The sequence below is a fragment of the Muntiacus reevesi genome, chromosome 4, assembly GCF_963930625.1.
Source record: "Muntiacus reevesi chromosome 4, mMunRee1.1, whole genome shotgun sequence".
In the NCBI taxonomy this organism is placed as follows: domain Eukaryota; kingdom Metazoa; phylum Chordata; class Mammalia; order Artiodactyla; family Cervidae; genus Muntiacus; species Muntiacus reevesi.
Genome location: NC_089252.1, coordinates 165,273,274 through 165,299,168, shown reverse-complemented (window position 1 = coordinate 165,299,168; position 25,895 = coordinate 165,273,274). Strand labels below are relative to the sequence as shown.

The 25,895-nt window shown below is 46.1% G+C and overlaps 1 protein-coding gene across 1 annotated transcript in view; it reads right to left on the bottom strand.

The window, feature by feature from the left end:
* PPM1H (protein phosphatase, Mg2+/Mn2+ dependent 1H) overlaps window positions 1–25,895 on the bottom strand; it is a 291,732-nt gene that overhangs the window by 23,469 nt on the left and 242,368 nt on the right. Inside the window, exons 8-9 of the mRNA XM_065934722.1 lie at window positions 22,160–22,267; window positions 473–624 (exon numbers count right to left, since the gene is read on the bottom strand). Of these exons, the coding sequence (XP_065790794.1) occupies window positions 473–624; window positions 22,160–22,267 (260 nt within the window). The remainder of the gene's footprint in view (window positions 1–472; window positions 625–22,159; window positions 22,268–25,895) is intronic.

Genomic DNA, 25,895 nt, shown 5'->3' with positions numbered 1-25,895 from the left:
GTAGGGGTGAGAGAGGCATAAATTGGGAGGTTGGGACTGACATATATACATATGTACATATACATATATACATACACACTATATATGAAATAAACAACTAATAAGAACCTGCTATAGAGCACAGGGAACTCTACTCAATACTCTGTAATGACCTATATGAGGACAGACTCTGAAAGAATAGTGGCTATATGTATTATATATGTATAACTGATTCACTTTGCTGTACATCTGAAACTAACAAAACAGTATAAATCAACTATATGCCAATAAAAATTTAAAAATAAAATGATTACTCCCAAACAACAAAAAAAGAAGAAATGTAGTCCCTTTTGCAATTTAGTTACTAAACCATCTATATCAGCTCATAAATGGTGAATCATAAATGATGATAATTGCACGATTATTATCTATTTTATTCACATCATGAAACGCCACTCGACTAACAACCCTCCAATCATGGAAACGCACAAACCTGTGAGGGTCATCTGGATCACAGTTAGGGAGAAACTGAGTGATCGCTTCTGCCACTTCTTCATTTGATAAAACATCCCAGAGTCCATCAGTGGCCAAGATCAGCACATCATCCGCTCCATGCTCGTATTTGGAGAGATCGTAGACTCTTACCTGAAAAGAACAGGAATACCCTGCTTCAGAAGTTAGGAGCATATTATTCCCCTTAGCTAACTGGCTTCTGATTTCCCTTCCCTTTTCTTGCCCAGCCCCGTGGTTTTTAAGTGTATACCATAACGCACATGGCTATGCAACATGCTTTGTGGCCAGGGGTAGCCTCCTTTGGAGACTTGCTGTATAGACATATGGGGCGCCAAACACAACTGTGAGTGAGCCCAAGAAATTAATAGTTGCCAAGGAAGAAGTTAACTGAAAATGTAATGCCTGAGATGTGGCTGGAACAATGACACATAATAGACACAGCGGTAGCCAGCAGAGCAGCAGGAAGCTTGCTGCCTTCCTTTCTCCGCACATCCATCCCACAGACATTGACTAAGGGTCTCCTCTGTGCCGGATGCTCTAAGTATAAAGATAAACAGCAGAATTCCCTGCTCTGAGCTCTTAGTCTGTGAGGGAGACAAGGCCAGTCTAGGCTCCACAGAAGCTGCTCCGAATGTATTGGTTTAGGACTGAGGAGACACACTTTATTTCAGGTCCTCACTTGATACTTTTGGCTTGCCTTCTCTGAGACCCCTGGAGCTAGACTCGTCTCATGTAAGCATGGAGTTCTCATGCCGCACTCAGGTCTGAAGGGCCTCAATCTAGCCTAAATTACAAAGGACACATGCCAAGTGTATGTCTTAGCAAACTTGAAGTCTTTCCTCATCTCTAGTACCTGAAGTGACTTGGCTATTTCAACATCCCCCTTCAGTCTTGGGAAAGAACAAAGTGACCTTAGCAAAACTAATGCTAATAAAAATCAAGCCTTCCTTCTGTTGAAGTGAAGTGAAGTTGATCAGTCGTGTCCGACTGTTTGCGACCCCATGGACTGTAGCCTACCAGGCTCCTCTGTCCATGGGATTTCCCAGGCAAGAATACTAGAGTGGGTTACCATTTCCTTCTCCAGGGGATCTTCCTGACCCAGGGATCAAACCCTGGTCTCCTGCATTGCAGGTAGACGCTTTACCGTCTGAGCCACCAAGGAAGCCTAACTGGAGCTAATGTTCACCCTATGCGGGTGCACAGAAGAAGAGGTTGGGGATGTCATTGCTATGCCCTACTAATGTGACAGAATCAGCCCTGTCTCCACCCCCTCATGAACTGAGGACAAAGACAGGTCAATTTCATCAGTCTTCCAAGTCCTTCAACCTCATTGCCTTATCCTGTTTTCTAAAAACAAGTCTATGTGACGGCTGCAGGCCAGGGGAGGGGCAGAGGATGGCGTGTAGGCAGCTGTCCCCGTGTCCCATCATAGAGTCACCGTCCTGTCATCTCAGACCTCGAGACAATACAATTCTGAGAGGCCTACAGAATCTCCCCATCTGCATCTGTAAAAGCCAAGCCTCCTGTATTTCAGGAAGGTTTGCCAGGCCAGTGACACCCTGCTATAGAATGAACAGCCTACATCCAACAGCAGAAAACAACAAAACGCCCACAGCTGCCCCAGAGTTTTTGGAGAAATGAGCTCAAATGGAAAATAGCCTCTGTGGCTGGGGGACAAGACAGCAACAATTAGCTAATGGTATGGACGCCACGAACCTCGCTCAGGAGCGCGGGTGCGGGAAAGAGCACTCGAGGGAAGACTGAACTGGCTTTTAACATCTTCCTTTCAAAAGGCACGTTCACTTCGGGGTAAGTTTATAGTCTGGAGAAGGCACTGTGCCTTCTGGGGCCAAATTAAAGACAACAGGAGCGGGGATCTTAAATTTACAGCAAACTGGAAAGTCCCAAATGCCAGAATTTCAGCCTCAGGCCACTGAACCCATGTGGTTCGATTTTTCCTCTGTAGCAGCAAGCAGACTCCCTCTGCTTTATCTTCTGTGGTTCCTGGGTGTCTTGAAACAGTGCTTCTGGAAAGTTAATGCGCACAGCAATCAGCCAGATGCTAATGAAACGCAGATTCTAACTCAGCGCTGGGGCAGGGCCTGAGAGCGTGCACTTCTAATTTGTTCCCGTGTGGGGCTGGTGCTGCTGGTCCCTGGACCACACTCTGAATACTAAGGCCGCCAAGAAGTCCTACTGGTTGGTAGCAGGGAAACCGAGGGCTCCATGATATCTAGGAGTCTATCCCTTAGGGGAGGTTACAGCGAGGACAGCAAAGGGCACTCTGAGCTCCCACTTTCGAGCCCTGTATCACATGTTGTGACCTCCGGTATGCAATCACTTTGCTTATGTGAGACTGCTAGCTTCTTATTGGGGTATATCTACAAGAAATTTCTGTGATAATTTGAGCTCCAGAGGATCGAAAACGTTCCTTATAAAGGGAGGAAGGGAGAGGTGGGTGTCATGTGCTTGTAGCGTCTTATATTTGTAGCTCAATATGAGATGCCGCCTGCCTTCCAGCTTCTTTTAAAAGAGGTTTCATGGTGGGGGAGTGGAGGAGGGAGGGTAAATGTGGATATATAGCCAATTCATGTTGTCACACAGCAGAAACCAACACAGTATTGTAAAGTAATTATCCTCCAATTCAAAAAAAGAGCTTGCCAATCATCATTTCTGCCTGAAACTTATGAGATACTTTCAGCATATCCTTTCTGAGAAAAATGATGAAAAATTAAGCTTAAATACATTTAAGAAGTCATGTAGTCATGTATGGATGTGACAGTTGGACCCTAAAGAAGGCTGAGTGCCTAAAAATTGATGCTTTCGAACTGGGGTGTTGGAGAAGACTCTTGAGAGTCCCTTGGACTATAAAGAGATCAGACCAGTCAACCCTAAAGGAAATCAACCCTGAATATTCACTGGAATGACTGATGCTGAAGCTGAAGCTCTAATACTATGACTACCTGATTCGAAGAGCCAACTCATTGGAAAAGATCCTGATGTTGGGAAAGATTGAGGGCAGGAGGAGAAGGGGGCGACAGAGGATGAGATGGCTGGATGGCATCACCGAGTCAATGGACATGGGTTTGAGCAAGCTCCAGGAGTTGGTGAAGGACTATGGGAAGCCTAGCATGCTGCAGTCCATGGGGTCACAAATACTCAGACATGACTGAGCAACTGAACAACATTTAAGAAAAGAAAAGAGCGGTTTCTAGGGCTGAAGGTAACATCCATTTCATTTCGGGACCCGCCCTGTCTGTAGGGTGCCAAAGTTTCTTCAGGCACTTTCTGGGGCCCCCAAAATGTGGAGATTCGAGTTGTTTTAAGCAGTTGTCGTCCTGTCCGCTACTCAAGTAGAAATCTGGCCAACAGAATGGGTGTGGGTTGATAAATAGAAACATGTTAGAAAATGTTCCTTTTCAGTTCCGTGAGGAAATTGAATCCTTCCCTAATTCCCCTATTCACATTTCCACACAACTCTCTAAGGCAGTTTCCTTACCCAACATGAAAATCCCTCTCAATACCATTCTCCAAGCAATTTTTATGTAAATAATCAAAAGCTAGCCTCAGTCCTATTCCCTGAGGCACTCCTCAATTAACATCCTTTTAGGGTTTTTTTTTTTTTTTTTTTTACTTCTACCCTTTGTTCCCTGCCCTTTAGCCAATTTCCAAAGGACTCTGCCAACTTTCCACTTACAGCTCATGTCTTATACATTAACCTGCGCCGCAGAACGTTTTGTGAAAACCCCCTCAGCAACGCTGGACTGCCTGCAAGGCATCCCACTGCATGCTCATCCTCTCCAACCGCAAGGGTTTCAAAAGATTCCAGTGGGCTCTGGAGACCCGACCTTCCCTCCCTGGAGGCGCTACGGGCCCTCCTCCATCGGACCACACTCGCCACGCCAAAGAGCCTTGTTCAATTCCTCAAAGACCTTCTTAATGTTCCAGGAAGCCCCACATCAAAAGTATGCGCTCGGAGGCTCCCGGACTCAGACACAAGGAAGACAGTCCGTGGGAGAGGAGAGGTGTGATCGGCAAAGGCCTCCGTGGGAAGGTCTGGAGAACGCGGGCAGAGCTCCAAGTGGCTCCTGCCTCGTGCCCATCTGCCAGGAAACGGAGAGGAAGCCCATGGGCTCCCTACAACTCCTGCCGTTTCTCAGGGCAGCAGAGAGCTGAGTCCTGGCGGATCCCTTGGGCCTCCTGGATGCTCCGTGCCATGTCTACTGAGCACCTACTATGTGCCAGCCGCTGTTAACAAAAGCGACAGAGGTCCTCACAACTTCTCAACAAGGTGCGCTGGACACAAATAAATTACAGAAGACGAATCAGGCAGCGTAAGGAGAGCGGCAGGCCAGCCTTTCGGCAGACGTGGGTAAGGCCGGCATCTCTGGGAAGGCGGCGTGCGAACAGAGGTCCGAGATGTGACTTTCCGCAGGACCCTTCCCCTGGGGACGGGGGCTCCTCCTCTGGTTGAAGAGTGTGTGGACGGTATCAGACTGCTGGTGAAGGAGAGAGGCTGAGGGGGACACTGTCTCCCCCGCTGCCAGAGCCACCCTGATGAAGATCTGAGAGCAGCCACCTTTCTCTTTCCCCTGACGCTCTGCAGACAACAACTTTCAGACTCACCAACACAGTATTTACCTGTGTGTTCCGGTCTAGGCTCACCTGTCTGTCTCTTCTACATGCGTAGTCATTCTCAAGCCTTTATGTTTTATGAATCACTTGCAGAACTCATAAAATTAAGATTCAAGGGCCCACCTTTAAAGATTCTGATTGTGGAGATCTGAGCCCAGATATCAGGCTGGGTGCCCGGCAAGTCACTTCAGTTGTGTCTGGCTCTTTGCGACCCTATGGAATGTAGCCTGCCAGGCTCCTCTGTCCATGGGATTTTTCAGGCAAGAATACTGGATGGGTGGCCATTTCCTTCTTCAGGGGATCTTCCCGACCCAAAGATGGAACCTGCATCTCTTATGCCCCCTGTACTAACACCACTAGCGCCACCTGGGAAGCCCATCAGACTATGTAGAGAGGGGTAAGTCCAAAGCAAAGGGTGGGGGGCCCTCTCCTTGAAAACACAGTTTTTGGGCAATAAGCTACCCTGGGGCAAGGTCTGAGTCGTCCTGTAAGTTTTTGCCCCCAGAACAGTGCCCAGATCCCAGCCCGTGGAAGCATGCAGTAAGCCACCAAGGGCAGTGTTGCCCTTGCTGGACGTTTACACTTGTCCTACTTACAGTGAACAACCCGAGAGCTGGTCAGCTTCTCTGCCCTGCAAAAGTCAACTTCGAGAGGTCAGAGATTCCATTCTGCACTTCTGTGGGCCTCGCCATGTCTTCCATAGAGAAATCCCACTAGATTTTCAGGACATACTTGCTCAGACAGAATAGTGTTAATCCCCCAGTCGTGTCCGACTCTTTGTGATCCCATGGGCTGTTAGCCTGCCAGGCTCCTCTGTCCATGGAATTCTCCAGGCAAGAACACTGGAGTGGGTTGCCATTCCCTTCTCCAGGGGATCTTCCTGACCCAGGGATTGATCCTGGGTCTCCTGCATTGCAGGAGATTCTTTACCACCTGAGCCACCAGGGGTTGTAAACATTTCTGTCTCGGCTGTGCCAGGTCTTAACTGCAGCATGTGGGATCTAGTTCCCTGACCAGGGATCGAACCCAGGTCCCCGACATGGGGAGCTCGGAGCCTGAGCTACTGGACGACCTGGGAAGTGTTGGTGAGACAGAATAAGTGGGAAGAAAGGAGGAAGAGAAAGAATTCAGCATGTAAGATCCATTCAGAAGACCCCCTAATCTCATGGTTACCCAACAATTTTAGCTTGTAAACTGATGCTCCCAGGCAGTCATCAAACTGTAATGTGATGATATTCAAAAGACGTGGCAGACTCTCCTTTTTTCCCCCCCATCCTCAGGGAAGCTGCTAACAGACCAAAAGGAAAAAAAAACAGCCTTGGGGGGAGCAGGAAGAAGTTGGAGGTGGAGGGCACCAGGGGCATGGCTAATATGCCCCTGAATGAGCCCAGTGCTGCCGGCACTCGCAGCCCGCCCCCTCAAGAGCAGCTAGAGACACCCTGAGCTTTGTTGCAGCCCCTGCTTTGCAGGGGAGCTGGGGACAAACAACTTTGACACGGCGCCTTCCCACAGCGCTCAGGCGGCCACTGTGTCAGCGCGTGTCTGATATTTGTTCGCCTCTCTATTACTGACGACCTTTCAGTGGCCTGTTCAGAGAGTCCATACTACTGTAGGCTGATGCTGCTTCTTGAAGCCACTCTGAAAAAGAATTCATCAATCCTTCCATTTGCCAGATCTCGGCTACTCCGCTTGGATGTCCTCACCACTTTCACATCTTTATCAACTCAGCAAATTCTCCAAACCCCTTTTCCCTTTTATGTACTCGAAGGAGGACGCGATGTCCCCACAGCTCATGCCCTGCTGTCTGCAGAAGCAGGAGCCCTCCCTGTCTGGGTGATGAGCAGCCCTCATGTCTGGTCTCTGCTTCTAACCAGTCTTGGGCTTGAGACAGGTCATTTATCTCTTTAGCCCTCAGTTTTCTCATCCCTGATGTCACTGTTTAAAAATTGAGAAACCCAAAAGACAAGAAAAATAAATATTATAACACCTGTTCTACCTTTCTCACAAAGCTATTGTCAAGATCAAAGGAGATTATGTGGAAGGGAACTACAAATTCTCTCTAATGCATGACATGTTTTGTTCTGTTTTGTTTTAATCTTTTGGCTGTGCTGCATGGCATGTGGGATCTTAGTTCCCTGACCAGGAATCAAACTTGTGCCCCCTTAATTGGCGGCATAGAGTCCTGACCGCTGGACCACCAGGGAAGTCCCAGCATGTTTTTGTTATTTATTTATTATTTGGGGGCTCTGAAAGTAAGCTAGTTAGTGGAAGGAGGAGAGTTAAGAGTGAGCTCAAGGAACCTGAGGTTCAATTCCCAAAGTCTCACTTAAAATGGCAGTGACTGGGACTATTAATCCTGTTTTGGCAGATAAGCCAGGTGGCTACCAAGGTAAATGCTGCTAGTAGGTGGTGGGAACTAATAAGAATACAAATTCTCCTCCTCTCCACCCTCTGTGGCCAACAAACCCAGAAGCTCAACCTACAGAAGCCTGAACATGGCATTTGTGCCAGAAGAAAATAAAACTCTAGCATATTTCATCACAGTTCAACAAACTGAGTAGATCCCTTCTATACTGACATTCTGGTAGGCTACCAAGACTGCACCCAAATTCTCTGTTGTGATTCCATCTATACTAGATGATGTCATGAAGAAATATACACTGAACTTGGGTTTGAGACCAACCTCTGCCCTTAGTAGTTAGGCAATACCACTTTGTTCATTCACATTTTAAAGTTTCTTGACAACCTGCCAGGAATACAAAATGAAGACGTGCTGATGAATCAGATGGGGAGTGTCGGGGAGGAGGAATTTGGGCATCACGTGCCTTACATGGAGAGGGAAATGCAGGGGCCAGCGCCTGGGGATGGTGTGCTGGGGCGGCTCTAGGTATTTCAGTTTGGCTGGAGGTAATGTATTTCCACTGGGGAGTGGTGAGGGACGAGGCTTCTCAAGTCTTCAGTGTCTCTCTTTGTGAAATGCAAGGTTAGCACAAGGCAGCCACTGGGGATGCTAATGGCTCAAATATTTCCCAACTCTTCCATCATAGGATGAGTTAGACCTGAGTGGGAATGACCACATGACCTCAGAGTATCTGGCTGCAAATGAATGAAGGGACATTTAAGTAAGACTAATATGCCGCCTACTACCCCAGAAGAAGCTGGTTGCTTTGGCTGTGGGTATAATTTTCTATGTGAAATGCACCAGATATTTTTGAGGTTTGATTTTTTTTTTTGGAGTCTACTGACAACTTTTGACTTTTGAGGGTGGCTATCATCTAATAGGGGATTCCCAAGTGGCTCGGTGGTAAAGGATCTGCCTGCAATGCGGGAGACCCGGGTTCATTCCCTGGGTCAGAAAGGTCCCCTGGAGAAGGAAACGGCAACCCACTCCAATATTCTTGCCTGGGAAATGCTATGGACAGAGGAGCCTGGAGGGTTACAGTCCACAGGGTTGCATAGAATTGGACACAGCTGAGCGTGTACACACACACCATCTAAGAGCTAAAAAACTTTCTAAACCAGCTAAAATATTAGGTAGGATAGACAGTCTGAAGTTGGACCCAGTGCCTGGCTGTGATAGCTAGGGCTTCCATTTTCTCCACATGAGGCCCGAACTTTATAACTCAGGGAAGTAAGCGAGAAGGAGGAACTTCCTTTATATATAGCGGGGGTGGGGGAGAGGGGCTCTCCTATCTTCTACTCCTTTCTCTGGAATTCCAACGGCTTGTTCACCACTGAATCAAAGGTTCACTGAATAGATCAGTGAACAAATGGACTTGAATCTAGCTTGTTAGTCATCTGAGGAATACATTTCTGCTCATTAAAATGCCCTGTTTGCCTGAGAGATTTTGGCTTTTGCTGTTTTCCCAGCATAATTATTAACAGCATCCCCGCTGACTCTCAAAACGGTCCTGGTTGAGAGAGCTACGTTACGTAAATAATTAAAGGGCCACTGTTCTTTATTCTTGCAGCTGCGCGTCGTAACCACTGGGACTGAAGCTGACCACGGTGAGTTTCTACGTCACAGGACTCACTTCACCACGGCAAGATCTCAGGGGTCTCAAGGGAGCAGGAGAACAGGTTACCATGTCTCTCGCCTTAGGAGAAGAAGCCCGATCTCCCCTGGTAAGCTATGGGGCACCTGCCACGTGACGAAGTCCCCCGCAGTCCCCCGGGTCTAGGCAGGCCTGTGGGTGGTCGGAGAGTGAGCTGTGTAACAGCCCTCGCCCCGCAGCCTAGAACACAAGCGTAGAGAGAATGAATCATGCAAGCCAGGCCTACAGCACGGAGGGCCTTAGGGTTACAAGACTGAAGTTCCTGAAACAGTGAAGAACAGTTACGACTGTTATTCCCAGAGTGGTCTCTGGATCACCTGCTTCAGAACTGTCTAAATATGTGAAAATCCCTAGGACCTCCACCCTAGACCTTGTGATTCAGGTTTTCAGAAGTGGATTCCAGGATTTACATTCTTTAACAAACTCCTCAAACTATTCTTTATGCATTAATACGATGAAAGTGAAAGTCGCTCAGTCGTGTCTGACTCTCTGCAGCCCTGTGGACTATACAGTCCATGGAATTCTCCAGGCCAGAATACTGGAGTGGGTAGCCTTTCCCTTCTCCAGGGGATCCTCCCAACCCAGGGATCGAACCCAGGTCTCCCGCATTGCAGGCAGATTCTTTACCAGATGAGCCACAGGGGAAGCCTGCATTAATACAACAAATTAATGTGAAAAAGATACTCTGTGTTTAACTGAAACATTCAAGTGAAATTATTATTGTTCAGGAGAGGATCAGAGGATCTCCAGTGAGAAGAAATGTTTGACAGAATGTACAGGCTGGCTCCTCTGTGTGACCACAAATTTCAAGAGCTGCCAAGCTAGATTATTTGGTGTGTGTCCGAGTAAATTTCGAATTCTGGTTTTTTTCAAATGGCTTGTTAGCAAATCTCGAGACACTTCCCAATGGGAACCATCCATTTGGATGACTCACAGGTGCATCACAAGTGAGTTTTTTTAACAACTAGACTGGATATGCAAATGTCACAGATGCAAATGGACAGGCTAGGGCATAAAGTCTCTCCTGTATGTAAAGTCAGATGGTACTGAATTGAAGAAAGCAGTTCTATACACTCTTGACATGTGACTATTTTCCCTCCAGACATTTTCAGAATGCTGATAGTAATGGGAGGAGGGTATCTCCCCAAGGGGGCATCAACCCAACTGAGAAGGCAGACGTATGAGGCGCTGTAGACGCGGGACTAGAGAGGAGGTTCCAGAAATCGCTCAGAGCTGAATTCACAGAACAGAGAGTAGAGTGGTGCTTCCGGGGGGAGGGGGCGGGGAGAGAAATGGGGAGAGAATGGTCAAAGGGCACACGCCTGCAGTTGTAAGATGAATAAGTCCTGGTGATCCAAAGTACAGCAAGGTGATTATAGTTAGACACCTGTATATAGTGTATTTGATATACTGTTGGTTGGCTAAAAAGTTCGTTTGGGTTTTTCTATAAGATGTTATGGAAAAACATGAACAAACTTTTTGACCAGCCCGATATACATAATACATATTGTTGCTGTTTAGTCACTAAGCCGTGTCTGACTCTTTTGTGACCCCATGGAGTGCAGCCCGCCAGGCTCCTTGTCTGTGGGATTTCCCAGGCAAGAATACTGCAGTGGGTTGCCATTTCCTTCTGCAGGGATCGAACCCACAGCTCTTCTGCCTCTTGCACTGGCAGGCAGATTCTTTACTACTGCACCACCTGGGAAGCCCCACATAGATACATATAAATATATATATTATATATAATGTGTGTGTATAAAATATGTGTGTAATACTGTATTATACACTTAAAAGTTGCTAAAAGAGTAAGCCTTAAATGGTCTCAGTACAGAAGAGGACTGGTAATCATGTGATGTGATAGAAATGTTAGCTAATAGCACTGTGATAATCATTTTGTGATATGGATGATCCTCAAACAACTAGGGGGTTAGGGGCACGTAGCCTCTGCACAGCTGAAAATCTGCATACAGCTTAAGCAGTCAGCTCTCACGGTGGTTCCTCCATACCTGTGGTTCAATCAAACTCGGACTGTGGAAGAAGTGTGGTATTTACTGCAGGGAAAAATCTGTACAAGTGGACCTGTGCATTTCAATATCATGGTGTTCAAGGGCCAACTGTATATAACACATCAAAACACTGTACATCTTAAAATTACACAATGTCATGCATCAGTTCTATCTCAGGAAGACTGGAGGGGAAAAGGTGCCAAATACAACTGCTCTAAACTATCAAAGTATCCTTAGATAGAACTCAGCATTTTCCTTTTTTACAGGGGGGATCCACTGTTATGAAGGTCTGCAGTTTATACAACTTGGGGAGTTTTTCCAGCTTTATTGAGAAATAATTGACATACGTCACTGTATAAATTTAAGGCAAATGGCATGATGGTTTGATTTATATATTGTAAAATGATTACCAGAATAGGTTCAACTAATATCCATCTTCTCATATAGATGCAACAAAAAGGAGAGAAAAAAAGAATAAAGAGGAAAACTTTTTTCTCCTTGTGATAAGAACTCTTAGGATTTACTCTTAACTACTTTCCTATATATTGTAGAGCAGTGTTAACTATAGTCATCATGTTGTACATTACATCCCTAGTATTTACTTGTCTTATAACTGGAAGCTTGTACCTTTTGATCACCTTCTAATTCCCCTTCACCTCTGATGCTGGTAACTACAAGTCTGATCTCTTTTTCTATGAATTTTGTTGTTGTTCAGTCACTAAGTCATGTCTGACTCTTAGTGAACACATGGACTGCAGTACACCAGGCTTCCCTGTCCTTCACCATTTCCTGGAGTTTGCTCAGGCTCATGTCTTTGGGTCAGTGATGCCATCCAATCATCTCATCTATGAGTTAGATTTTTTGTTTTTTTTTTTTTTTTAGATTCCCCATGTAAGTGAGATAATATAGTATATTTTTCTTTCTGGGAAGCCCTCTTTAAGAAAAAGAGTACAGAACTCCCCTGGTGGTCCAGTGATTAAGAATCCACCTGGCAATGCATGGGACATGGGTTTGATCCCTGGTCTGGGAAGGTCCCACATACCACAGAGCAAGTGAGCCTGCACACCACAACCGCGAGGCCCAGGTGCGTGGAGCCCATGGTCCGCAAGAAGAGAAACCACAGCAACGAGAAGCCTGCATGCTGCAACTAGGGTAGCCTCCACCTGCCGCAGCGAGAGAAAGCCTGCGCGCAGCAGCGAAGATCCAGCACATCCAAACATAAATTCAGTGAATACATGAATTTTAAAAAGAATACAGGAATAATTATGAATACAAACTTAGATGCTAATGTGACTGCTTATTAGGAATGAGAAAAGAAATTGCAGCAAATTACTGAAACCATGAAAAATGAGGTCCTTTTCTTTTGAGGAATGATTATAAGGAAATGATTTCTGATTGTAACCTTGCCTCTCCTCACCACAAAGAACTGTCTACCTCTCCCGGTAACAACAAGGGCTGGTCTGGGTGAAGAGCACTGATACTTAACATTGAATTAATTAGCATCTTTGTAAATCTGCCTCTACACTGCAAACTAGATTTCCTTTCTTAATTAATTAGCTAATGCATCAACATTTATTAGTTTGCACTGGAAAGACAGATGATGATTAATCTTCAAGGTTTCACAGCAGGTATATTCAAAATGGATAACCAACTAGGACCTATTGTTGAGCACATGGGACTCTGCTCAGTGTTACGTGCCAGCCTGGATGGAAGGGGGTTTGAGGGAGAATGGATTCTGGTATATGTGTGGCTGATTCACCTGAAACGACCACAGTATTGTTAATTGGCTATACCCCAATACAAAATAAAAAGTTTAAAGTTTGGAAAAAAAAAAGATTTCACAGTGGGGAGGACACTTCTATAGGAAGGCGATGGTAGAAGGTCTCCTAAAGCAGATTCTGTTTTGCACCTTGTTTTATACCCCTGGATATCTTCCAGTGTCTCCTGGTTTATAGTGTATGTGAACTTGAATAGAATTTGTATCCTACTGTTGTGTGAAAATTGTTGCTAAGTTGCTTCAGTCGTGTCCAGCTCTGTGAAAATTGTATAAACCTTAATTATGTTGAATTGGTTCACGGTGCTTTTCAGGTCTACTATATCCTTCTACCTTTCTGTTTTATTCATTCTATTAATTTTTGAGAGTTTGATTTTGAAACTCCAACTTAAAACCTTAACTTCTCTACTTAAAAATAATTTTTATAATATACAGTAATATATAGTAATTTTTTGTAATATACAGTACAATTGTATGTAACTTTGTATTTCCCAAGTCTCATCACACTCTCACAACTTACACAATAAAAAAAAGAAGGAAAGAAAAATGAGTGGATTCTGGTTCTCCTCGCCTCAAATATGGACCTACCACAATGGTTTTCTTCATCATAAGGATGGGGCAGAGCTGATGTTCTGGGACTTCGGAGGCTGGGTCTTAACAGTTGTAGCTTCTGCCTGCGTCTCTTGAACTCACTCTTGGGAGGCTTCTCAGAGTCCAGCTGCAGTAAGTCCATGAGAAGCCGGAGCCACGTGGAGACGCTGCGTGTGGCTGCCTGGGCTGAGCTCTCAGCTGATGGCTCACTGTGACAGCCATTTGGACCTTCAGCCCCTCTCGTCTTCAGATGACGGTAACCCCCACTGACATCCCGCTGTGTGTATGCAGAGACTCCAAGGGCGAAGCTCCTAGCTGAGCCCACGCGACCCACAGAAGTGTGCAAGATAATAACAAATTCTTCCATTAAGCTTCTAAGTCCACAGAGGCACAAAGGAGTGTGATGTCACACTTCCAGCCCCTCCTCCCTACAAGACTGGTGAGCGTGAACACGGGGCAGTGAGCCCTCTGGAGTTGGCTCCTTGGACCAACTCATCCGAGAGCAGCACCTGCTCCCTCGTCTCCTGTCCGCCAGCAGGTAAATACCAGGGAGACGGCCCTCTGTGGGCTGGAGAGATGAGAGCCTACGGCGGTCCAGGAGGTGAGATTAATTTGAGGGCTGGAGGTGAGGAATAGAAAGTCCATTTTGGTCTGAGATTCAAAGCATGGTTTCTAGCCTAACTGTTATTTGCATCCCAGACTCCTGTGTCTGTTTTTTAAATGGGTTCAGAAAACTCAGAGGGAAAAAAGATAAAACTGTTTTTCTTCCTCAGACCTCAACAAGCAACCTTCTTCCCTTCTCAAGAACTAGAAAGCAAAGTTTACTTTTAAGTTTTTGAAAATTTCACTCTGCCTCATACTCCAAATCAAGGGTGCCTTCCATTCTTTCTTTCTCTGTCTATTTGGCTGTGTCGGGTCTGAGTTGCTGCACAAGGATTCTCTCGTTGTGGTGTCTGGGCTCAGCACTTGCTCTGAGGCGTGTGGGGAATCTTAGTTCCCTGACCAGGGATCACATCTGCGACCCTTGCAACACAAGGTGGATCCCTAACCGCTGGGCCGCCAGAGAAGTCCCTGCCTCAGTTCTTATTATTAACACACTGCTTCGTGAAACGCTTTTCTGATGTGCTTCCATGTGGTTTTCCTGGTCCCTGCCCTGACTCAGATCCTCACTGCCATGTGGGGTCACTTGTGCGGTGGTCTCCCCATCTGTATCTCCCCACCCCTGCACCGCCATCCACAGGCTGCTACAAGCTAAGGCTTCCACTGCCTCATCCACCTACCACGCTGCTCCCCATGTTCAAAACCTGCTCTGCCACGCTGGATCCAGCTAAAGGCCCTCCCGGATAATGAGCCTGATTATAGCTACTGGCCCTTCAAGCTAATCTTCCAAACTCACTGATTCTGTAAGGCAAATTTATTTCACACCGACTCATTCCTGCTGCCTTATTTCTCTTGTTCTACTTATCAACGCTGAATATTCACTGGATGGAGAGATGCTGAACCTGAATCTCCCATACTTTGGCCACCTGATGCGAAGAGCCGACTCACTGGAAAAGACCCTGATGCTGGGAAAGATTGAGGGCAGAAGGAGAAGGGGTCGACAGAGGATGAGATGGTTGGATGGCACCATCGACAATGGACATGAGTTTGAGCCAACTCCGGGAGATGGTGAAGGACAGGGAAGCCTGGCGTGCCGCAGTCCATGGGTCACAAAGGGTCAGACATGACTGAGCAACTCAACAACTACTATTTATCTTGTCCTTCTTCAGATTAGATGGTTCTTTCTCCCTTCTCGGAATTCCCGTAGTCTCTTAGGAGTCAGGACTCACAGGTTTACAGGTGATTATTCTTTGGCTAGTCCTACCTTAGAAGTGGCCCCAAATTCCGATTCCATGAGGACACATTCCGCAGTGCGCTACTTGATAAACACTACAACACTACTTGGACTCATGAGCTCTATATAAACAACTACTGAGATTTTGTGATCTTGATGGAATAGGAACTACAAGCTAATATTTACTATGCCAGATTCTGTTTTAAGTACTTCTTATATGTCATTTAGTTTGTTCCTTGGGTTCCTGGGCATAATAATTCTATTGTCCTCTTTTTACTGAGGAGGAAACTGAGATTTAAGTAAAGTAACTTTCTCAAGGTCACCCAGCTAGCAAATAAAGAGGCAGAGCTTGAGGCCAAGACATGACACCATTCTGAGTTTCTAACCTCAATATCACACTGCCTCCTAAGGAATTTTTCAGGGCTCTAGGGGATCACTGTGGACAGAGACTGCAGCCATGAAGTTAAAAGATGCTCCTTTGAAGAAAAGCTATGACAAACCTAAGCAGCATATTTAAAAGCAGAGATGTCACTTTACTGAGAAAGGTTCATATAGTCAAAGCTGTGGTTTTTCCAGGAGTCATGTATGGATATGAGCGTTCGACCATAAAGAAATCTGAATGCTGAAGAACTGATGCTTTTGAACTGTGTAACTCGAGAAGACTCTGGAGAGTCCCTTGGACTGCAAGATCAAACTAGTCAATCCTAAAGGAAATCAACGCTGAATATTCATTAGAAGGACTGATGATGAAGTTGAAGCTCTAATGCTTTGGCGACCTGATGTGAAGAACCGACTCACTGGAAAAGACCCTGATGCTGGGAAAGACTGAGGGCAGGAGGAGAAGGGGGCGACAGAGGCTGAGACGGTTGGATGGCATCACCGACTCAATGGACATGAGTTTGAGCAAAGTCATGTGAAGGAGATCGTGAAGGACAGCCTGGTGTACTCCAGTCCATGGGGTTGCAGAGTAGACATGACTTAGCAACTGAATAACAAAGGGGATTTTTTAATTCTTCCTCTACAACCCAAAGATAATTACTCTAACATTTGAGAGAATGTCCTTCAAGAGTTATATCTTTATGTATATGTGTATACACATGCCCATAACTTTTTCACTGACTTACGATCATGCTTTTGTATACACAGTCATATTTTGTTTCACTTAATATAGTCCAGCCATCTTCCCACGTCATTATGCACCAATATTGTTTTTTATGAATTGGCCAGACAGCAGAAAAGTACACCGTACAATAAAACATGCTCGTTCCCAAAATGGGATTTTTGCCTGGGGCATGAAAAGCTACTGAGAATCAGAAGACCGTAAATGTTCAGATGTCAATGTGAGACTTTAAATATTGTTCAGGTTTTCATGGGCGACAACAGGGGCAGTCTCCAACGGAAGAGTCAATTCTTTTCTTCAGATGAAAGTGAACACTGGGAATCCCCCATAAATGTAAAGCCTTCCAGAAGCCGGTGGGTAATGAAGACTAAACCATGCACCAGACCGTATGCCAGGCATTTCTGCAGATGTTCTCATTTGCTTTTCTAAGCATCTCGTGAGTCTAGGCAACTCCACCCCACCTGCAGGCTGAAAGAGCCTGTAGAGGTCACAGGTAATGCCAGTGCTAGGGTTGGAATTTAGATACTGGAGCTGAAGGTCTTTCTTCTTTTAGAGAAGTCTGTTTCAGATGAAAGAGAAAAAGAAAACCTGGGACTTCTGGTGGTCCAGTGGCTAGGACTCCAAGCTCCTGCATTAGGAGGCCTGGGTTTGATCCCTGGTCAGGGAACTAGATCCCACATGCCACCACAACTAAGAATTTTCAGGCTGCAAATAAAAGATCCTGTGTGCTGAAACTAGGACCCGGCACAGCCAAATACAGCTAAATATTTTTTAAAAAGAAAGAAAAGAAAAAAAAAATCTAGAGGAAGACAACCAAGAATGAGCTAAATGAGTGATCCTGAGTCACAGAAACAGCTGACAGGAATCCTGAACACCAAGGGGAGGAAAAATGAAGCCGAGAGAAAATCAGGCTCCTTGCGGTTCAGTCTGGCGGGGACTGGAGTGGGTGGGGGCCCTGCTGAGTTGATACAGTTGGCTTTTCAAACCAGTCCCCAGACAGAAAAAGATCCCGTTCTTCCAAGAGCTGAAAAGGGGCCTAAAGTCAACAGCGCAGTCTTGGAATGGAGGCCAGAAGGCGAGAAAGACATTAAGAGGAATCCTAGCTGTCGGGAGGGCCTGCGCAGGCCAGGAAGGGGGCGTGGTGTGGGGGACATCTGGAGGTTCAGGCTGCAGGCCCAGGACACGCTGCTTGAGGACCAGGTCACGAGGTGTGTGCTGGACGGGGTGCAGAATTGCTGGAAAGAAGGCGCTGAGTGCCTCTGAATTCACCAACCCTTTCCTTCTCCACTTGAATTCTTTAGGGTGATATACAAAAGCCGAACAGTGATGAGCTTCGTCAGGCAAGAGGATGGAGACCTGGTGGGGGGCGTTTCCTTTCTGAGAGGAGAGGCTCCAGTTACATGGAGAAAAGATGCTGTGGACCAGGGGAGGGTCAAAACACTTCCCTTTTTTGCGGAACAGGCCTCAGCTCAGTTGGTGGGGGCCTCTCATGGAATTCAGTTCTTCTTGGCCAGATATCCCTACCTTAGACCTTGGAAGACATGAGGGAGGCTCCGCAAACCTGGCGGCTGCTCGCTGGGTTTGGCAAACGCAAGATTTTTCCAGCGCCTGTGTTCAGCAAAACTGAGAATGTGTTTGCCTAGAAACTCTTCTCTAATTTTTAAACCCCTGTGCATTTTTTTTTAACATAAATTTGATCCACATGGTTTCGATTTATTTTTATTTAACTCATCAAATCGAATTAGGAGCTACAATGATGAATGGGAACAATGCTGATTTCCAAGAAGATTTTTGAGCCTTTTTTCTTAGAACAAAATCACATTCCAAACACCACCCACGCCCCCACCCCCACCATTCCCCTCCCCACAACCGTTAAAACTACCAGACTGAGCTGAGTTTGAAATTTAGAACCCAAATGTGAAATAAAGATCCATGCTTGGCAAAGATGAAGCATAGCAGAGGAATGTTCTTAGGAAGTCACGGTTAGAAAGCCAGCATAGACTTGGGGAGGGGGTGGAGACTGAAGACAGAAGGGAGTGGGTTCTTCTTCATTAGACAGTTTAAGTAGATCTACCTGACTTTGGGGGCTCCTAACAGCAGCCCCTGAGCTGTTTCTCTGGGGTCTGACTTTATCACTACTACCCAGGGAAAAGGAGCTTCTGCTCCAAGATTGGGGACGGGGGGTCCCTGGTACCCATTCTCTTTCTTTGACACTTCTCATAGGAGTGGATTCAAGCTGCTCTCCCCACCTCCTCTCCAATCTTCCCCCCTGTTTCCTGGCTCTGGCTAAGGCCTCTCCATCTGGAAACATTTAAAATGTACAACAACTTTAATCTTGTGCAGAGGAGTCTTGGGATCTGCACTACACACCCATTAAGCTAAATTATAGGTGCACAATCTCATTTTGCACAATTCTGTCTGGCCTTGGTTGGCAAACACGAAAAGCCATTCCTGTCTTTCCCAATTACTTTTTCTACCACACCATCATTTTCTACAACATCAGTCTGAAGCCAGCCATATTTCTCTGAGAATCTCTGGCCACTAACGCTCCAAGACAGAGGTACTCTCTTCAGAGTCCCTTGAAACAGTCCTCAGGGGGGCCCTTGGACATGGCAAAAAAATCTCCTTGAATTCAGCTTCTCTCCCCTACAGAGCCTGAGCGAATCAGACAAACTTGAGTATGAGGATCATCTTTTTAGTTAATAACTGTATAGCCAAGGGGAGTTAATTTTCTTCCCCGAATCTCAATTTCCTGATCTGTAAAATGGGTATACTAACCATATATACCTCATAGAATTGTTGTGAGGATTTTTTTAAAAAGTATGTTGTTTGGCCTAGACTCAGTAATCAATAAATGTTACTTGTTATTGTTATCATAAAGGTGCTACACTTTATTCAATTCTACAACATTCCTAAGAGCACTTACATTTTCCTAGAGGTTGCTGGTTCCCTTTTATATCCTCCCCCATCCCTCATCAATGCTAAAGCGACCACACCACTCCCCTGAGAATCAGCATCACTCCAGACAGGTAACATGAAGTTTCTGATCAACCGATGGATTTTTCATTAGTTCTCGGGGAATCTCCCAGGGTGGCCCTCCTTGGGATCCAGAGTAGCACAGCGATTGGAAGATCTATAACCTAACTGCATGGAGAGATCATTTTTCTGAAAACCAAACTTCTCACTTTATATAGAAAGTATATGTGTGTATTGGGGTGGGGAAGGTGAGGAGGTTTTCATTCTCCTTTAAGGAACAAAACGGTTAATTAGTGCTTCCTTAGAACACTCCCCCATCCCCTACCAACACAGTCACACTTCATCGATTTTTTTTTTTTTTGGTGGTGGTGTGGGGGGAATAGAAAGGTGACAGTACCATTCAATATGCCTGATAAAGGCCTCTCTCTCAAGGGGGAAAATATGGATGCTCATGAGTATAGTATTGGGCTTCCCAGTTGGCACTAGTGCTAAAGAATCCGCCTGCCACTGCAGGAGACATAAGAGATGTGGGTTTGACTCCTGGGTTGGGAAGATCCCCTGGAGAAGGAAATGGCAAGCCACCCCAGTATTCTTGCCTGGAGAATCCCACGGACAGAGGAGCCTGGCGGGCTACCGTCCATGGGGTTGCAAAGAGTCAGACATGACAGAAGCAACACAGCATGCACGAACATAGCCTTTAATGGTTTCCTCTGGCCAGGAGGACTTTCAGCAGTGATTCAGGGATCCTAGTGTTGACCAGAACAGAGGGAGTGGCCATCCATCAACATCCAGGGGACCTTAGACGCTCTGTTGTCGAGATGCTCATCATGCAGAATTGCTAGGAAGGCTAAAAGAGACAGCTGCAAGTGGGAAATTTCCACCAAGCTGCTCTCACTTGAGATCCTGGGTGATACTGGGACACGCACGTTGTCTCCTATTCCTGCTATTCACTGGAGATTTCCTTCTGGTGAGACTTCCTGTAGCTGGGTATATTTTAGACGTCAACCTCAACCTCAGTTAAGGACTCTGAAGGAATCAGTCCTGCTCACAGCGCTGCCACGAGGCTGGGCCTGGGTGGCTGACTGTGCACTTTGATGGCTCTGGAGCGGACACAGTCTACAGGCTGTGACGCCAGTTGGGACCTGGTAGAAAAGGTGAGTTGGGCCATTGAGATTCCTCTCTGGTAATGTGAGGGAGTGAGAAACCAGGTGGCCTGATAGCAGAGACCTATGGAGCACGACTGGTCTTAGAGCTGCCTTGCCTCCAGAATCACCTTCTCCTCCATAAAGCCTGGCTCTTCAAAGGTTCCTGTGGACCCCATAAATATCTTTTCCAAGAGTAAGAAAATAAGCACCTCCTTCTGAGTCAGCACGAGTGGGTTTCTGTTTCCTTCAACAAAAAGAGCCTTCACTGCAAACATAGCAGCCACCCTTGGGAAGAACATGCAGATGGAGCTATGTCTAAACAGTCTGAGCATTTCCAGAGGCACTGTTTTAACAGTTAATTACACAGTATGCAAACACTGCTGGGTCCCAGCTCACCCCACCGTGGCTCTCCCCCACTGCAGAAACTGCAGACCTTCCTCTCTCTCTCCCAGCCTCCTCTGTAGCTAGGGGAGGCCAGGTGCCACAGTCTGGGCCAACGAGATGCAAGTGCATGTCTACTGGGACAGAGGGGCGGCTCCCCTTCCTCCCGCCTTTTATGAAAACATTACGCTTGAACCTGCATTACCATCTTGCAACCACGAAGGAAAAAAAGCCACAGAGATGTCACCCCTGGCACATCGGAGGTGCTGCACCAACATGAACAGCCACCAAATTCCAGCCTTCTTGGTATGTGAGAAAATACACCCATCAACTACTATTAGAGTTTTCTATCACTTAGAAACAGTATCTTTTCTAAATGATATACCTTGAAATAGAACTTTATGTTAACTTTTAAACATCAACTGAATCATACCAGCTTTCCAGGCAATTAGAATCTAAGAGGGGATAAAATATGTATGTAAATCACGCTATAAGCAGAAAGTGAAAACACTCTCCAGGTACCTGGAGTAGGGGGAGGTGTGACTTCCTGTCGGGGAAAGCAGGAGAAGTATTTACATTAAATTCTAGAGATAAAAAGGAGTCTGGATGTTTGGAGATGAGGGGGAAGGGCATTCTAGGCGGAAAGAATAGTTTGAGCAAATATGGAAAACTAAAGATCATATACCAAAAATAAGTTCATTCTGGCTAGTGTTAGGGGACCAAAGATCAGATTTTTTTTTTCTAAGTTGGACCAAATGATAACAAGTCCTTATAATGTGTTGTATTAAATTATAAGAATGCCAAGTGAAGCAGTGTGGGCTTTATCCTCTGAGCCTTGGGGTGCTGCTGAAGGCTTCTGAGCAAACAGGTGTCAGAGCAGTTGTTTAGGAAAACCGCTCTGATGGCAGAACGTGGGCTGGACTGGGGAGGCAAGGGATGCCGTAGGCCGTGCAGCCATCTGGGCAGGAGGCGATGGAGAAGGAACCAGGACGGCTGAAGTGAGAGCGGAGGGGAGAAGGGGAACAGCCGTGAGAGGCCATGCAGAGGCGCGTGGGACGTGAGCTGCCCGCTGCCTGGGTGTGGGGCGAGAGTCAGGGCAGGGGCAGAAAACATGTTCTTGTACAAAGAGAAATAAAAGCCCCGGTGGTACCTCTGGAGCTGGAGACAGGAAGGGTTTGATGTAGATGTTGGAGTCATGCACCTTCAGGTCATGGTCCCCGAGTCCCCTGGTCACTCCAATAGTCGCCATCACACGGGCCTAGGGGTACAAGCAGAGGGCCGTCAGAAACACTGCCGCCAGCAGGGAAGGCACGCCCGCCACGGTGCAGGTGCCACGGGCCGTGAGCGCCGCAGTCACGTCCCCATCCCCACTGCCCCTGGCCGTTCAGTTCTGTGCGCAGTTGTTTTCGAGGACGAGCCCACCAAGGTTACTGACATACTTGAGGAGTGGCTTTTCTACCAATTACCTGCATTTGAATGGGCTGCTGCTGTCTCTTCGCAGACACTGGAGGGGATATGCCCAATAAACTCAATTCAATACATCCGTGATGTCTACAGCTACTGAAATCAATTCAAACCGAATCCAACAGGATCCGTCATCCATACATCCCCCATCGGTCCATCTGTCCACCCATCCACCCATCCATCCATCCATCCATTACCCCTCCTCATCCATCCATCTGCTATACACCCATTCTTCAAGTATTTACTGAATACCAGCTATGTCTCTAGTTCTGTGATAAAAGATATAAAAATGTCAGAGGCAGATCCTGCCCTTCCACAGCTCATATATTTTACTTTATGGCTGGAGAAAATGTACCATTAGAAAGGTACCATTAGACTATAACCTGTCCTGCTAACATCCTCACACAATTCCCTCTAGGCAGGAAGGAACACGATATCACCATGCGACAACTCCACAGAGGCCTCACGGCTGAGGCCGTGCCATCTGTAGCCTTCTCTGCATGCTTGTCCAAATACTTCCAGGAAGCAATACTATTGTACTAATGTCTATACTGTCAGCCTAATGATCTCCTGGGAGACCACAGATACGATTCACCCAGACATTTACTGAGCACCTACTATGTGCAGATACCATCCTGCGGGGGACACATGTCTATGGTCTTGTACCTACTATAAAGGAACTTGGTAAGGGAAAGACTCGAGGTGCGTGTCTGATTAACAAGATATAGAATAGGGCCGAGTGCTGAGAGACAAATAAACAATGGGTTATGTGAGTTCAGAGGAGGTAAAAATTCTACTAAGAAGGTTCCCTGGAGGAGGCGGGCGGCACTACATTTTTGTGCAGAAGGATGTCCAGCTCAGGTGAACACAGAGGAATGGAGTGAAAGTCACTCTGGGTTAACTGAAGCCCGTGGCTCTAACAAATGGCTCATCAACACTACACCTGGTGTAGTGGCGTGGTTCAAAGACCTATACTTGAATCCTTGCTCTGATAATAAGAGTAACCTAGAAATGCCATGCCTCAACAGTATGTGAACCGTGAACTTCCAGATGTTCAAGCTGGATTTAGAAAAGGCAGAGGAACCAGCAATCAAATTTCCAACATCCTCTGGATCATCAAAAAAGCAAGTGAGTTCCAGGAAAACATCTATTTCTGGTTTATTGACTATGCCAAAGTCTTTGACTATGTGGATCACAACAAACTGTGGAAAATTCTTAAAGAGATGGGAATATCAGTCCACCTGACTTGCCTCTTGAGAAACCTGTATGCAGGTCAGGAAGCAACAGTTAGAACAGGACACAGAACAACAGACTGGTTCCAAATCAGGAAAGGAGTATGTCAAGGCTCTATATTGTCACCCTGCTTATTTAACCTATATGCAGAGTACATCATGAGAAACGCTGGGCTGGAGGAAGCACAAGCTGGAATCAAGATTGCCGGGAGAAATATCAATAACCTCAGATATGCAGATGACACCACACTTATGGCAGAAAGTGAAGAGGAACTAAAAAGCCTCTTAATGAAAATGAATGAGTGAAAAAGTTGGCTTAAAGCTCAACGTTCAGAAAACTAAGATCATGGCATCTGGTCCCATAACTTCATGGCAAATAGATAGGGATACAATGGAAATAGTGAGAGACTTTATTTTTGGAGGCTTCGAAATCAATGCAGATAGTGACTGCAGCCATGAAATTAAAAGACGCTTACTTCTTGGGAGGAAAGTTATGACCAACCTAAACAGTAGTATTAAAAAGGAGAGACATTACTTTGCCAACAAAGGTCTGTCTAGTCAAGGCTATGGTTTTTCCAGTGGTCATGTATGGATGTGAGAATTGGTCTATAAAGAAAGTTGAGTGCTGAAGAATTGATGCTTTTGAACTGTGGTGTTGGAGAAGACTCTTGACAGTCCCTTGGACTGCAAGGAGATCCAACCAGTCTATCCTAAAGGAGATCAGTCCTTTGGACTGATCAGTCATTGGAAGCACTGACGCTGAAGCTGAAACTCCAGTACTTTGGCCACCTCATGCGAAGAGTTGACTCATTGGAAAAGACTCTGATGCTGGGAGGGACTGAGGGCAGGCCTGGTGTGCTGCAGTCCATGGTGTCGCAAAGAGTAGGACACAACTGAGCGACTGAACTGAACTGAGAAATGCTAAGACGTGACGCTCTAACACATTACCATGGTCTTCATTCTACTTTCCCTCGAAAGGCTGTGAATTTGGAGCTGGATTCACATCAGAAGGTGGGCAGCTTTACATTTAAGTGGAAATGAAACCATAATGCATTTTTACAAGGCTAGACCCACAGTGGGTAAAATGCAGACAGAGGATGTGAGCCTCGGGACCTCTGGCCAGGTACTGCTCAGCTCGGAGCTCCCTTCAAGCTGAGACACATTCACCTCTAAGTGTGGAAATTCTGAGTCCCTTACGACCCTTCTGCTCTCCTCCCTGCTGCAGTACCTTCTCAAGTTGGACAAAGCACAGGTGGGCATTTTAGTTCAAAGAAATCTGATATTTCTGCTAGTTTACAAGTCCCACACCAGTCCTTCAAAGCACTGGCAGAAATCAAATGAAATTTAACAGCAGTGAAAGTATTCTGAAACTTCTAGGGAGATGTGTGCAGAAAAGAAAGAGAGAACCCTGGGAAGGATCTAGACAGAACTGATGTGTTGCATTCTAAACCTTCTTAACAGGTCGTGGAGTCCTGGGACGGAGGGGCAAGCTACTTTGGTACAGGGTATGCCTGGAGCCAATTGGAGCCACGGTGGGTTTTAAATAGGTCAAGAGGTACAATGACTGAATTCACCAACTACGTATCACAGAACTGTCAAGCCCTAACTTGCTGGAATGCTGGAGGAACATGATATCCTGGTAAACTGCACTTTTTGCTGAACTGGGAAAAACCTTGCTCCTTTAAATCTTATTGCGGGTCATCACAGAAGAACACATTTGTCCATTTTTCTGTTGTACCAAGGAGAGTAAGTCAACAAAGGTCCATATACTCAAAGCTACAGTTTTTCCAGTAGTCACATATGGATGTGAGAGTTGGACCATAAAAAAGACTGAGTGCCAAAGAATTGATGCTTTTGAACTGCAGTGTTGGAGAAGACTCTTGAGAGTCCCTTGGACTGCAAGGAAATCAAACCAGTCCATCCTAAAGGCAATCAATTCTGAATATTCATTGGAAGGACTGATGATGAAGCTGAAGCTCCAATACTTTGGCCTCCTGAATCAAAGAGCTGACTCACTGGAAAAAGCCCTGATGCTGGGAAAGATTGAAGGAAGGAGGAGAAGGGGATGACAGAGGATGGGATGGATGGATGGCATCACTGACTCAACAGACAAGCTCCGGGAGATGGTGAAGGACAGGGAAGCCTGGCGTCCATGGAGTCGCAAAGAGTAGGACACGACTGAGCAACTGA